Source organism: Limulus polyphemus, unplaced genomic scaffold (genome assembly GCF_000517525.1).
Source record: "Limulus polyphemus unplaced genomic scaffold, Limulus_polyphemus-2.1.2 Scaffold1330, whole genome shotgun sequence".
In the NCBI taxonomy this organism is placed as follows: domain Eukaryota; kingdom Metazoa; phylum Arthropoda; class Merostomata; order Xiphosura; family Limulidae; genus Limulus; species Limulus polyphemus.
In genome coordinates this window covers 61,312-74,803 of record NW_013666940.1, presented here as the reverse complement: position 1 = coordinate 74,803, position 13,492 = coordinate 61,312, and the positions used below count along the sequence as shown (strand labels likewise).

General features: G+C 34.1%; 1 protein-coding gene across 2 annotated transcripts in view; it reads left to right on the top strand.

Annotated features, from left to right (window-relative positions):
* Window positions 1-13,492, top strand: part of LOC106463123 (sorting nexin lst-4-like) — a 98,121-nt gene that overhangs the window by 30,854 nt on the left and 53,775 nt on the right. The window contains exon 1 of one of the 2 annotated variants that reach the window (XM_022390550.1): window positions 8,479-8,820. The exons of the other annotated variant lie outside the window; for it this stretch is intronic. Coding sequence (XP_022246258.1) covers window positions 8,812-8,820 — 9 coding nt within the window. The 5' untranslated portion in view covers window positions 8,479-8,811. Of the gene's footprint in view, window positions 1-8,478; window positions 8,821-13,492 lie in introns of those variants that run through there. 2 annotated transcript variants of the gene reach the window in all.

The following is a 13,492-nucleotide window of genomic DNA, read 5'->3' as shown; positions in this document are numbered from 1 at the left end:
TAACTGTCATGGTACCCCATACAGTGTCTTAACTATATATAAAGAGGCTAGCATATGATACTGGTATATGCTAGAAGAGATCAATTTAATAGCACTCTACAATTATACTCTGATTAAAACAGTGTTTAACACAATATATTAAGTTCTGTTGTCGTGCCACGGCCCAAAAAGCGTAGAGAATTGTTTTACGTGATGCTGGTTGGACTCTCCGACAAAGTGCTGCAGACTTGAAATGCTCCCCAAACACTGTCAAGTACACCCTAGAAAGGCCTAGATCGTGAGACCAAGACAGCTAAATTTGAAAATAGGAAAGTAAGAGGCAGAACATCTAAACTCAATGATACTGATGTTAAATATCTTCATTCATGCAGCCTTCCGGACAGAAGGAAGACTGCTATTGATCTCAAGCATGAGATAAACGACCATGTACTAAGAAAAGTGTCCAGATCTACAATATCAAGAAGATTCGGCGAGAATGGAATATTTGGTCTTGTAGCAGTTGAAAAGCCTTTACTTCAATCTCCATATACTGTCAAGAGACTGAAATTTGCTAAAAAAGTACAAAAACTGGACTGTTGATAATTGGAAAAGGGTGTTATGGACGGATGAGTCCAAGTTTGAAATATCTGGTTCAAAGCGTGGGTTGTACGTCCGGCGGAAGAAAGATGAAAATACCTCAATGCATAACACCTACCATGAAGTATGGGGGAGGCAGTGTGGTGGTTTGGGAGTGTTTTTCTGCCGAGACGACAGGAGATATTTGCAAAATAAATGGAATAATGGACCAGTGCAAGTACCATCAGATACTGATCCGTCACGGTATACCTAGTGGTTTGTGTATTATTGGTAAAGGTTTCTACTACCAAGAAGATAATGACCCCAAACACTCATCCAACCTATGCAGAAATTACTTAGCTAAGAAAGAAGCTGTTGGAATCATTAAAATGATGCAATGGCCCCCACAGAGCCCCGATCTCAACCCAATTGAGCAGATCTGGGATTTGATAGATCAGAAACTTGACAAATCAAAAGTTGCTTCCAAGGAAACTTTATGGGAGTGTATTAGAGACATTTGGAGTACAATCCCAAAAGACACTTTAATTAAATATGTTGCAACAATGCCTGAAAGACTGTCTGCAGTTATTAAAGCAATAGGAGGACACACAAGATATTAATTATTTGCTGAACTCAAGCATTTCTACTGAGTTTCTTGTACTAAATATGAAGATTAATAAATTTTTTATGTTTCACCTATGATTTACCTTCCATTGTTCTTTGAAAGTAGCCTGAAATCTAATTTTTGATTTTATACTAATACTTTTGTACAGTACTCTCTCTCTATATATATATATTCATTTATTTGAAAAGCTAAAAGTTAAAAAAGGGGAAGGATGGATAGCGCGAATTTTACGCAGCATATCTAAACTTTACATGAAATATAATTAAATGTAACATTTTTCTATAACATGTTATTTTTTAACAACAAGTTGTTCCATTTTAATTTTCCGTTATATCAAAAAAAAATTTCAAACACATAGATAAATGTATATATTTATTAAACACAGTTTAAGTCTGAGACCTGCGAGCATCAGTCCTGCATCTAGTCATTACTATTCAGTCTAATCACTAATTTCTACTGTTTGATTTTCACTTCTTCGTAATTTAACCTGCAATCATGTTGTGGCGGTATTTATGACTTTTTGTTACTTCTAATGGTAGCAGAAGTTTTCAATTTTTATTATTTACCAATAACAATTGACTTGGTTTCATATGGATGATTCATACTTTTTTCATAACTTTAAACCATTTTAGATAGACGAGGCTGTGAAGATTTCAGTGTCTGCACAACTGTCAATAGATGAATAAAGTTTGAATTTGAACATATGTAAGTGAAAACACGAGCTTCCCGTGAGAGTCCTCCAGTGGTTGAGCAGTAAGTTTACGAACTATCAACGCTAAAATCCGTGGTTTATTTTCCCATGGTGAACAGAGCGCAGATAGTCTAATGTGCAGCTTTGAGCTAAAACAAATAATCCTGTGTTAAAATAATACACCAAAATTAAGACCAGCCAAAAACTATTTACTGCAGATTAAGCGTAATAAATCAAAGATAAATAGTGTTTGTTTGTTTTTAACACAGTTTGTAGATATATTCGGCATTTCCGTCTGTGTAGGGTGTGCTTAATTTGTTTGTTTGGTATGAATTTTGCGCAAAGCTACATGATGACTGTCAGCGCTAGCCGCCACACCAGCCGTCTCTAATTTTGAACTGATAGTCTAGACAGAAAGCAGATAGTCAACATCACCCATCGCCAACTCTTGGGCTACTTTACTTTTATCATAAAGTGAGATTTGACCGTCACGCTTATGTCGCACCCACGGCCAAAAAGATGTTTGTTTTTCGGAAAGTGTGAGAAGTAAAGCCGTAACTACAAGTTAAATTGGCCCGGCATGGCCAGGTGGTTAGGGCGCTCGACTCGCAATCTGAGGGTCGCTGGTTCGAATTCCCGTCGCACCAAACATCCTCGGCCTTTCAGACGTGGGGGCGTTATAATGTGACAGTCAATCGTTGGTAAAAGAGTAGCCCAAGAGTTGGCGGTCGGTGGTGATGACTAGCTGCCTTCCCTCTAGTCTTACACTGCTAACTTAGGGAACAGCTCTTATGTAGCTTTGCTTGGACTTCTGAAACAAAACAAACTCAACAACTAGTGACAATCAGAATGAAGATAAAATTTCCAGACCTCAAAGAGAACGAAAAATTGTTAGGCTTAGACTGTTATTTACACACAAAAAGAAATATATTTTATGTTAGTTCTCGCAATGTGCATCAAACGTTTGTGACTCTAATAATATACATGGTGTTTAAATGTTGAATTTTATTTTGAAGATAATATATTAGCAAAATTGTTTTATTTATATTGAATGTGTGTGTGTGTGTTTTCTTATACCACAGCCACGTCGAGCTATCTGCTGTGGCCACCGAGGGGAATCGAACCCCTGATTTTAGGGATGTAAATCCGAAGACTGTCCCACCGAGGGACATATCATATTGAAACGTTCATTCGCATATTTAAGATTCTTACCTTGCCTCCAGTGACACAGCGGAAGTACGGGTTTGATACCCGTGGTGGACACAGCACAAATAGCTCATTGTGTATCTTTGTGCTTGACTACAAACAAACATACAAAGATTCTTATTGTGAGTAGATAATTGGAATTAGCTCACTCAAGGTTTAAAGAAATGTTTTGTACTCACATAATTAGTCGCTAGATGACAGAACAACAGCTTAATCTAACATATAAAGCTAAATTTGTATCTGTTTGTTTGTACCTTTCAGCCATCTGTTCCTTATACATTTCTTGATCAATCAGCACCCAACTTGACACAATGATACAGAATGACACGAGGAAGATCATGATGTGGGGGGAGGGAAGGATAGGATTCTTGAAAACAGTTTGTCTTTCTTTTCAGTATTGGTACCTTTATGTATTTCTATTGCACTTTTAATGTTTATTATGTTAAGAAAAAATATATAAACACCATTTTCTCTCCTTTGTTACAAACGTGTTTTTATTTTACCCTTCCAATGGACGGCTACTCCACCTAGTATTCAATAAGTATACCGTTTTCTACCTCTATTTTTTTCACTATCAATGCGAAAATACAAAACAAACATATTGCTGTTTCTAAAATGTTTAATTCTGGATTGAAAAAAAAATGTATACAAGATTAATTTATTACTACTCAGTCAACCAAATAACCAATTTTTAACTAAAGTTTAAAAAGTACTTGAGCAATGTAACTGTTGTAGATATCATTTATCATAGTGTGCACTGGCTCAGTCCGTTGGACCAAGCCCATATTGGAGAAATAATGTTGACTATAATCCCAAATTTATTACGTGTATCTACACGAAATGTATTTTTAGTAAAATCTACAAGTCTTTTGTAAACAAAAAATCAGATGTGTTACTAAAGGTCTTAAAAGTAAGATATGGCTGTGAATTGACATTAGTCTAACTCTGACAAATCGGATTGCAAAGTAATGTTCCTGTGAAGAACAAAAATACTTTTGCCCATCGAATAGTTTACATATGGTATTTGCATGACCTCTACAACCTTCTAAATGCATATCTACAGTTTTATTCAGTATTCCTGTATATTGTATCTCGTATTTACTCTCCTCTACCAAGAGCTATTGCTAAATCAGCAGTATAAGGTCAAATGAATAGTTGATAACCCTGACATCAAATCCATAATGTCATGTTTAATGGCGCTGTAAAAGATCATGGAATGCGCGCTTGGACTCACGCCTGTGCACATAAGATTATTTAACATCACCAATAAAACAAAGTTTGTTTTAAACATAAGTAATTTGAAAAAAAAATTATCTTGACAAAAATAATTCTAAAGCTTGGTATTCCCTGATGCTAAGAATACCAAATAAACTTGTCAACCTTTAACAAGGAATATCAGGTAAAGACCTTCCTGATAGCGAAAGGCCGAATTTGGGGCTCATTCGTGTCTTGACATTTACTGAACTTGTTGTTTTAATGATTAACTATCTACAAATAATAGAAAAAAAATGCATTTTCTGTTGATTCTCTTGACGTAAACGTTGCACGAATTTTCTTAATACAGTTACGAAAAGATCAATTAAGGATTTAGGAAACATTGACAGGAAATAGTTAAACTGATCGCCTCTTTTGTATTATACATAAAATAATTACAGCGTAAAAGTTCATCTCGAACTACATTCTACAAACCTTGTCACCCAAGTCTTTTTCTGAATTCATATTTGGGTAAACACTTAATGTATACATGCACAACCAGTCATAAAAACTGAATCCAATAACAATAGAAAAATGTCTTGTATTGCTGTAAGAATGGAACCACGGTAGGTAAAATATTAATGATACCATCTGAACAATTTATATCTACGTAGTTTGTTATAAATATAATAAATACGGTTGTTTACTTTATATATATTATCAGGAAATAAATTGCATATCTATAACTTGACACCATGAACTATGGATTTTATTTTACTTTTTTACACCTGTTTTAAATCATCAACATTCTTGTTTCAAGTAAGGTAACTGTAAGGAATGACGAATAAAACGCTAACTTCAAACTTTACAAGCTTAAACTTTCCTAAAGTTAGACAATGAGTACTAACATAAAATATTGGCTTGTACAATAAAACGATAACCTAATGTAAATTTCTCGAAAACAGTTCAAAGAACATCAAATCGTTTTACTAAAACTGGGAGTTTAAAGTCGAATAAGAAGACGGGACGTCCAGAAGATATTTGTACCGGAGAGCAGTGTCCATCGAACAATTCAATATCACACCAATTTTACAATACGCTGAAATAATCGAATGTAAAAGGCACAGTACATGCAGTTAGAAACAGCGATTGCAAGGTAGTAATCTACATGGAAATGTTCAATATTTATTAGGGAATGAGACAATTTAGTTTGGAATATAATGATACAAAGATGGAGTTGTTGTTGTTCAAAATTTGACATTTTTTATTGTATAGATATGTGACCATGAGCGATTTAATAAAGAGTACACAAGGAAAACAGAGAAGCATGGTGGCTGTTTTCAGACTTTGTGGGGTGTCTTTCTGGGAAACAATGTCAAAAATTGATGGTGGGTTGGGTAATGATCAGTATCACGACATCTTAGTTCTTTACGAAATGCCCAATGGATGACATTTAATTGGCCCAATTTTTAATTTGTGCAATATAATAACCAAAAACATACTGTCAATAAGAGTAGTTAGAGAAAAAACTAAGAGATAGTTATGAAATGCTCAGTCCGGAACGCTAATATGGTCCATACGAGAACTTATAGATACCAATTGAAAAGGATTCTTGCAAAAGAGAAGCCAAGTATATAATTAAAGCTAGAAGATTAGCTACTAATCTACTATTAATATTACAAATTATTGTATTATGCCTAATATGTAATAATGTGTCATGTAAGTCAAAATGATACCTTTCTTTTACAGTCTTTCATGAACTCTTGAAATCTGTGTTTCATGCTTTGGACTCAGGCTTCTAACGTGCATATAATAAAATTCTTTTATCTGAAGAAAAGCAAAATTCTTGGCACAAAATAGTATATCCATACAAACATGAAGTCTAAAAGATAAGACAGCGATTATCAATTCAAATTTCTCTCAATAATGACTGTATTCCGAAAAATATTAACCTCGCTGTTTTAATAATTTATATTTTAAAATTTGTTGTTCTTTGTGATCCAAATGGTATATGACAAATGTAATATTAAAAAAAAAGTAGCACCCCTTAAGAACATACAAAACAAGAGCAATCAAAGAGATTCCCATAACCTCGTTCTGCTGCTCCTTTTTAAGATTCCAGAATGATAAACGATTCGGATGTTTTTTGTAATATAATGAGGACTCAACCTTAGTCTGCCCATGAAATTTGGTACAAGTCCGGTTACACTTTACAAAGATATAAACCGGAAGCCGCGAAAATGCCCTATCTCCCCATTCTAAAAATGCTTCAAGATGATCTGGATTTAGATTCGGACCAAATTTGGAGAAGATTGTCCTATACTAATTTTCCATCTTGTGTAAAATTTTCGTCAGTCAATCAAAGGTCTGCATCGCTATTTCGGTAGCAATCTTTTGGGGGGTCAGACTAATTTTTGACCTCTTACCCCCCTTAACTCGTGTACATCAGTCTATTAGTTTTCTAGATACGCGCGCGGAAACATACACACACATACACGGACCCGATTTCAGTACCCTCGAAGAGCTAGGGAAATTAAACATTTTTAACAGTACGTTGATTTTAATATCTTGTTTTGTTCAAAATGGTGGTTTTCAATTTTGTATGTTTAATAACTTTAATACCAGATGTCTGTTATTGTTACGATTGTTGCCTGGATACCTATTTCAAAGCAGTGTTCCACAGTAAACGGTAAGAGGGCCGAAAGGTCGCAAATAAAAGTATTTTAACGTAGAGAAAAGTTCATGTGTATTGTCTACTGATATTTTTACTTTATGCCCCCGAGTGGTACAGCGATATGTCTGCAGACTTACAACGCTAGAATCCAGGTTTCGATACCCGTGGTGGGCAGAACACAGAAGTGTAGCTTTGTGCGTAATTACAAACAAAATTTTTACTTAATAAGCTTCTTCAACAAACAATACACCTAATATAGTGCAAGAAAAGTTATCTAATGTATATAAAAGCCAGTTGTCTTATGGTAACGCTTGAATCGTCTGTGTTTCTGAGCAACAAAACTATGGCCTGATATTGTTGCCTTAAGAACATGTATAATACTTCAAACGTTCATGAGGGCTGGTTTAAATTTCACTTTTGTAGATCGTTGTACGTTTTTCTTTATTCTTAGCTTGACATAGATATTTCGAAGTTCTTGGCGAATTTTAAAAACATTGATTTAGAGGTAAATGAACACAATGCGTATGTTTTTATTACGTTTCTCCTGAAATTTTATTATTACTTTTTTGGACAAAACATGTTTCTTTTAAACGTACTACCTTCATTCTTAACTAATTACACTATTTCAAATTAATTTTTAGGTTTGATCTTTGTGATATAATTTTATCACAAACCGTAGGCCTATTGGTTTTTGGGTGTGTCAACTTCTTTCGGCGTTAAAACCGTACTTTTTAGGTTATATGACGTAATAAAAGAATATATTCTGGTACGTGTGAAATCTTCCACTTACCAAAGAGCCACTTGAGTAAAACAACTTTATAAAATAGATAAATTGGGTATACTTTAACAATTTCTGCTGGGACGTTATGCGTCAAGGTTTGGGTGATAAGATTATGTTAGTGAGACCTTGGACTTCTACTGCCTTGAATTGTTTATAACTAACCGGGATAACTGATCTAATATATGTAACAGCCAGTGTCTATCTTTTGGTAACATATTAAAAATGTGTTTAAAATCTCTAGTTATGAAGAATGACGTCATTAAATGTTACAACATGAATAGCTTGTTATCTGTGCTCTGTCCACTACGGGTATCGAAACCCGGTTTCTAGCGTCGTAAGTCCGCAGACATACCGCTGTACCACTGGGGGCTAATATGCTCAAAACTGTCCTATTTCTTTCAGAACGCTTTTTAACATTAGAAATTAATGTAAACATTTTCGATATAATCATGATGTAGAGGATAAACTGAAAAGTAGAAAAATAAATAAATAAGAATTTCATGCGATACTATTATTTTTCTGCTGATTAAAATGTAATATATATAACTTGTCAATTTGTGTGTACATAATGCTCATATCATAAGTCATTTTTAATTTAAGTTGCACTATTTTTCTTGATTTTTTGAGAGTGTACTTGAAAATTGTTTTTATTTTCTAAATGTGTGATTGTTTTTATTTTATGGCGAAGGGTGAATAAAGCTCGCTAAAGGAGGGGCGGGAACCCCCGCTTTGACGGATCGGGCAAAGCTGTTAAGAATAATACAGAAATCTATAGAATTCAGGAAAATTAATGACAGACATTCACACCCAGATTACGACTGACTTTCAGAACAGGATGTGATTTGTCTTTTTTAAAATAGCGATGATTTCTGCCTCAAAGTAGGAAATTACAATTACGTTGATCAACATCCGGGCTCGTGGTATATTCTAAAATTTCTAATCACTGAAATTTTATACATTAATACAAACAATTAACTTGATTTAGTATTTTTAGCTTACCATACTCGGATGAAACCGGACTAAATCAACGAATCTCTGTTTTCTTCAGGCACATGACTTCCTAATAGACTAACTGCTCAACCAAAATGTTCGCGGTAATGTATAACACTATTCCTCAATATATATGTATATATACATTTTTGTTATTAAAATGTCTGTATTTTTTATAGTCGTAACACTTATCAATTTAACATATATATATATATATATATATAACTATGTTACTTTTAACCTAATATTACCAACACATGTTAACTAACGAAGAGTTGATGTAAATATACTTTTTGATTTATATTTGACTTCGCATTTACTATTCAATATTGATAGTTATGTTTGATCATTTATAAGAAATTTAACTCCAAAGTCCTAAATTTGTAGAATTTATTTGTCCTTCTTATGATTAATTAAGAAATGTTTAGTTCATTATGCTAATAGGGTAAACTGCGTGCATCTAGCTATATTGTATGCATTTCTTGTGGCCCGGCATGGCCAGGTGGTTAGGGCGCTCGATTCGCAATCTGAGGGTCACGGGTTCGAATCCCCGTCACACAAACATGCTCACTCTTTCAGCCATGAGGCGTTATAATGTGACGGTCAATCCCACTATTCGTTGGTAAAAGAGTAGCCCAAGAGTTGGCGATGGGTGGTGATGACTAGCTATCTTCCCTCTAGTCTTACACTGCTAAATTAGGGACGGCTAGCGCAGATAGCCCTCGTGTAGTTTTGTGCGAAATTCAAAACAAACAAACAAGCATTTCTTCTTCATTGTATCCTAACTTGAAATGTTCACATAATTGAGATTTTTTGTTGAAACGTTCACACAGTTGGGACTTTGTTAAAATAAAAAATATTTAGTCACATATGTGTATATATTCGACTTACAAATATTTTATGTTGCTTTGTGATTTTGATTTTTTTTTCTTTGTAGTGTAACAATATAAAAAAACGATAAATTATTCTAGTTTGATACATGGATAACGCTAATTTTATACGCCACATATTAATCTGTATTTTTTTGAAATAATCTTACATCGGGTAACGTGACTTAACAAAAGTAAATGTATGTGTTAAGAATGAATAATGTAGTTTGATCAGACTTTTAAAAAAATTAAAGATCTACCTTATACTATTTTGTATTTTTATTTATAAAAATGATGTTTGATAGTATTCTTTTTTACGTATGTTTCAAATATTACTGATATCATGCCGATAGGATATAGTGTATCGGGCATTAACTAACAACTGACATCGAGCCAAAAAAAAAAGGTATTGTGTTTCAGGCACTAACTAACAACTGATATCAAACCGGCAAGATATTAGTGTTTGGGGCACTAATTATGACTGATACCAAGCCAGCAAGATACGGAGTTTCGATAAATTACTTAGTATGTAGAGAAGTTATACATTATTAATAAACAATAATTAAAATACGTTTTCTTCTTTAGAAAATGTAAATAATAAAATTGTAAACTTTGATTAAAGTTATTTGCTGAGAAAGACCAGCCGTGTTAAATCCATTTCATAGTTCTGGCACCAACTTAACAGCTGTGTAGAGGTGTGGCGTTTTTCCATGTATTTACCTTTGATGGTTGGAAATACGGTGCCGGTAGGAGATCCCTCCCCCCATGACAGAATCTGATTCGTTTGTTTCAGAATACTAATATAGTTATTTTACATATGAAGCCATAGAACCTTGGTTGTTTGTAGGCTGAAGAAACTTTATTTGAACACCATTATTTGCACTTCAAAAAAAAAACTATTCAGATTAACCTGTTAATCCTGAGTTGCGTTTTGTTATTCACTATCGAGAACTAATTTTTCCACTTTGATTTCCTGGGATTATTCGCTTCGAATTGTTTTTGTTTTAGAGCAAAGCCACATTGGGCTTTCTGCTGTGTTCACCGCTGGGAATCGAACCCCGGATTTTAGCGTTGTAATTCCTTAAACTTACCGCTGTCCCACTGGAGGAGCGTTTATAGTTAAAGTTTTTTTTAAAAAAAAAATTCCCTGGGGGCTCAGCAGTTAAGTTTTCACTGCTTATAACGCTAAAAGTCAGGTTTCGATACCCGCAGTAAGTAGAGCACAGATTGTAGCTTTGCGCTTAACAAGAAATAAACAAGAAAAATTTTCATAATTTCAAAATTACAAGCTTGAATTGCTTCAAATGAAGTTAGTGACTGAACCCAAAACTGATTTTGTGTAACGTACAACTGTATTGCATTGTTTGCAAAAATACTAATTTGGGTTATATTGACAAGAGCTTTAGTATCGAAATGTTGCGTGAAATTGTCTCAAAAGTTGATCCTACATCTCATTCAGTAACAAAATCATTTTGTTTAGCAAGAAACGTTTTCTTAATAATGTATAACATAGAATCACCTAAATACCTAAAATAATATTTGCTCTTAATGGCACTAAATGCTACAAAATTATTTATTAAAAGTTTTCAAGGCTATTATTTGCTATAAATTACTGGCTTTAAACTTTAATTTTGACAAGATACTTCTCCAATTTTTGGAACGTTCATAACTGATTCATTATCTCTTTTATGGACGTTTTAAAACAAACCTTTACGTGAATAATTTACGAATGATGTTTTTAATAGTGTAATATTATTGAGTTTCTAACGTTCAGTTTCTGCTACGAAACATGTAGTGCTACTTAAGTGTATAACAGTGTATGATATATGTACAAGATTGCTCATATCCTTATTGAGCTTTCAGTGTGTTCATGGCTCTGTGGTTCTATAATGCAGGTCAAATGATGTAGCATCATTATTACAAAAGTGTTTGCGCAATAATAAATAAAATATTTCTGTCTCTAAGTTCCGTATATGAGTTTTCTAACTTTTCTTTCTGCATATTATTATTATTATTTTGTAGCTCTTGTCGGATTTATAATAATTTATTCTACTCTTAATATAAAATATATTTCTTTTGGGCCTTAACTATCAATGACCTTTAGTAAGATAACAACAGAATCTTATTTGTTTCTATAAAGTTACACATGTTAGGTTATTGTTACGACAGCGGAAGTCACGTGACGCTGCTGACGCGTTGATCATTCGAGAAACTCATCACGCACGCTACCAGCGCGGGGAAGTCCGAGTGTGTTCGAGATGCCCTCTTCATTAGTATATAAGCCTGGCAGAGAAAACCACCAGGGATAAATGAAGAGAGAGCAGTAGTTACTTTGAGTTCCGTGTAATTTATGATTCTCTTAGTTTCGAGCTAGTGAGCCGTAAAGTGTGTTTTGCACTCGTCGAGAGCGAAGTTATCGAGATTGTGAATAGCTGTGATTTATAGCGTGTATTATAAAAGTCGTTAAGTTGAAAGTGACGAGAAACGTACTGATTGTGGAACTACTGTGTACTAAAAGTTTGTATCTAGGACGAATAAAGTGGTTTAATCAAGAAAGGACTTCATTTCTTGTTATGTATTTATTTTAATATGAACGTTGTTTAGATTAAGTTTATATTTAAAAAACATGCATATCTTGTAGTGTTAGATATTTATTGCGAAACTCCCGCTTATTTTCCAAAGTTGTAGAAGATTCTCGAGAATAAGAATCAACATTATATCTGTATATGTAAATGTTTAAATATAGCTCAGTATTGTTATGTGATCTGAATTTTCTAGAAAACCTATAAATACAACCAACGCGACGCGCATAAGAGAGTGTCTGTTAGTAGTTTGCTATAATCAGCTACAGAAGTGATCGTTTCTATCTCTCCCCTCCCCCTAAGGCAGCCAATCAGCTAGCTAGCTTTGTCCTTGGCCACACACACTAGGTTTTCCACCGTTGAAGTTAGGTAATATTTTCGTAAAAATACTAGTATCCGATGAGAATCCACTGAAGTTAAATAATTTGTAATGTTCGAACTCTGTAAAGGTTCCTGATCAAATATCTGAAGTTTTCCGATTGATAAGCGTTATAAAAATTACAAATCTAATGTTACTTCGTTGAACTATCATGTCACCCTTCCCCTAAGATAATAACAACCTCTGGAAACACTTCATGGAACTATTTCATGGAACTATAACGTCATTGCTAGCAACTCCCATCATGTCACCCTTCCCCTAAGATAATAACAACCTCTGGAAACACAGTTCAACGAAGTAACATTAGGGGGGATTCGGTAGCAATAACGTTATAGTTCCATGAACTGGCACAAGGGACGTTTTGTTAGAAGACGGGTAGAATGGTAAGATCATCAGCACAGATAGTTTGCCTGCAAGCCACCAGAAGGTGATGTAGATCAACATGTCATCAACTTTATAAGTTTCGCTTCATTAACAAAGTCTTAAAATTAATATTTTATTTAATTTGCATTTGAGGGTGATAATAGATGTGGGAAGTTGTGGGCTAAAGAATCCACATCTTACTCTTTTATTATTTGTTTTACTATTTTACTCAATTACATAAATTAAGATTGATAAAGAGTGCTTCGTAATGCACCACAAAATAAAGAAATGAGTCACACGAAAGTGTTCGTTGTCTCAACCTTTGTCCATAAAATTGGTGCAGCAGAGCACATCCATCCAACATTCTGCCAGCAGGGTATTTAGCGTCTTGGCCGAAAATATCATTGTTCATTTGAACCATATACTTTGCGAGTTGTGATTTTTGATACTTTCTCGTGCTACAGATTGATAACAAATACAATTGGTTTGGGCAAACGATAACATTAATCTTCACATAACATGCAGTCTTCTTCATCACAATCTTTCATAGCTTTCCACATGGCAGCAAAGATTTTGACTGTTT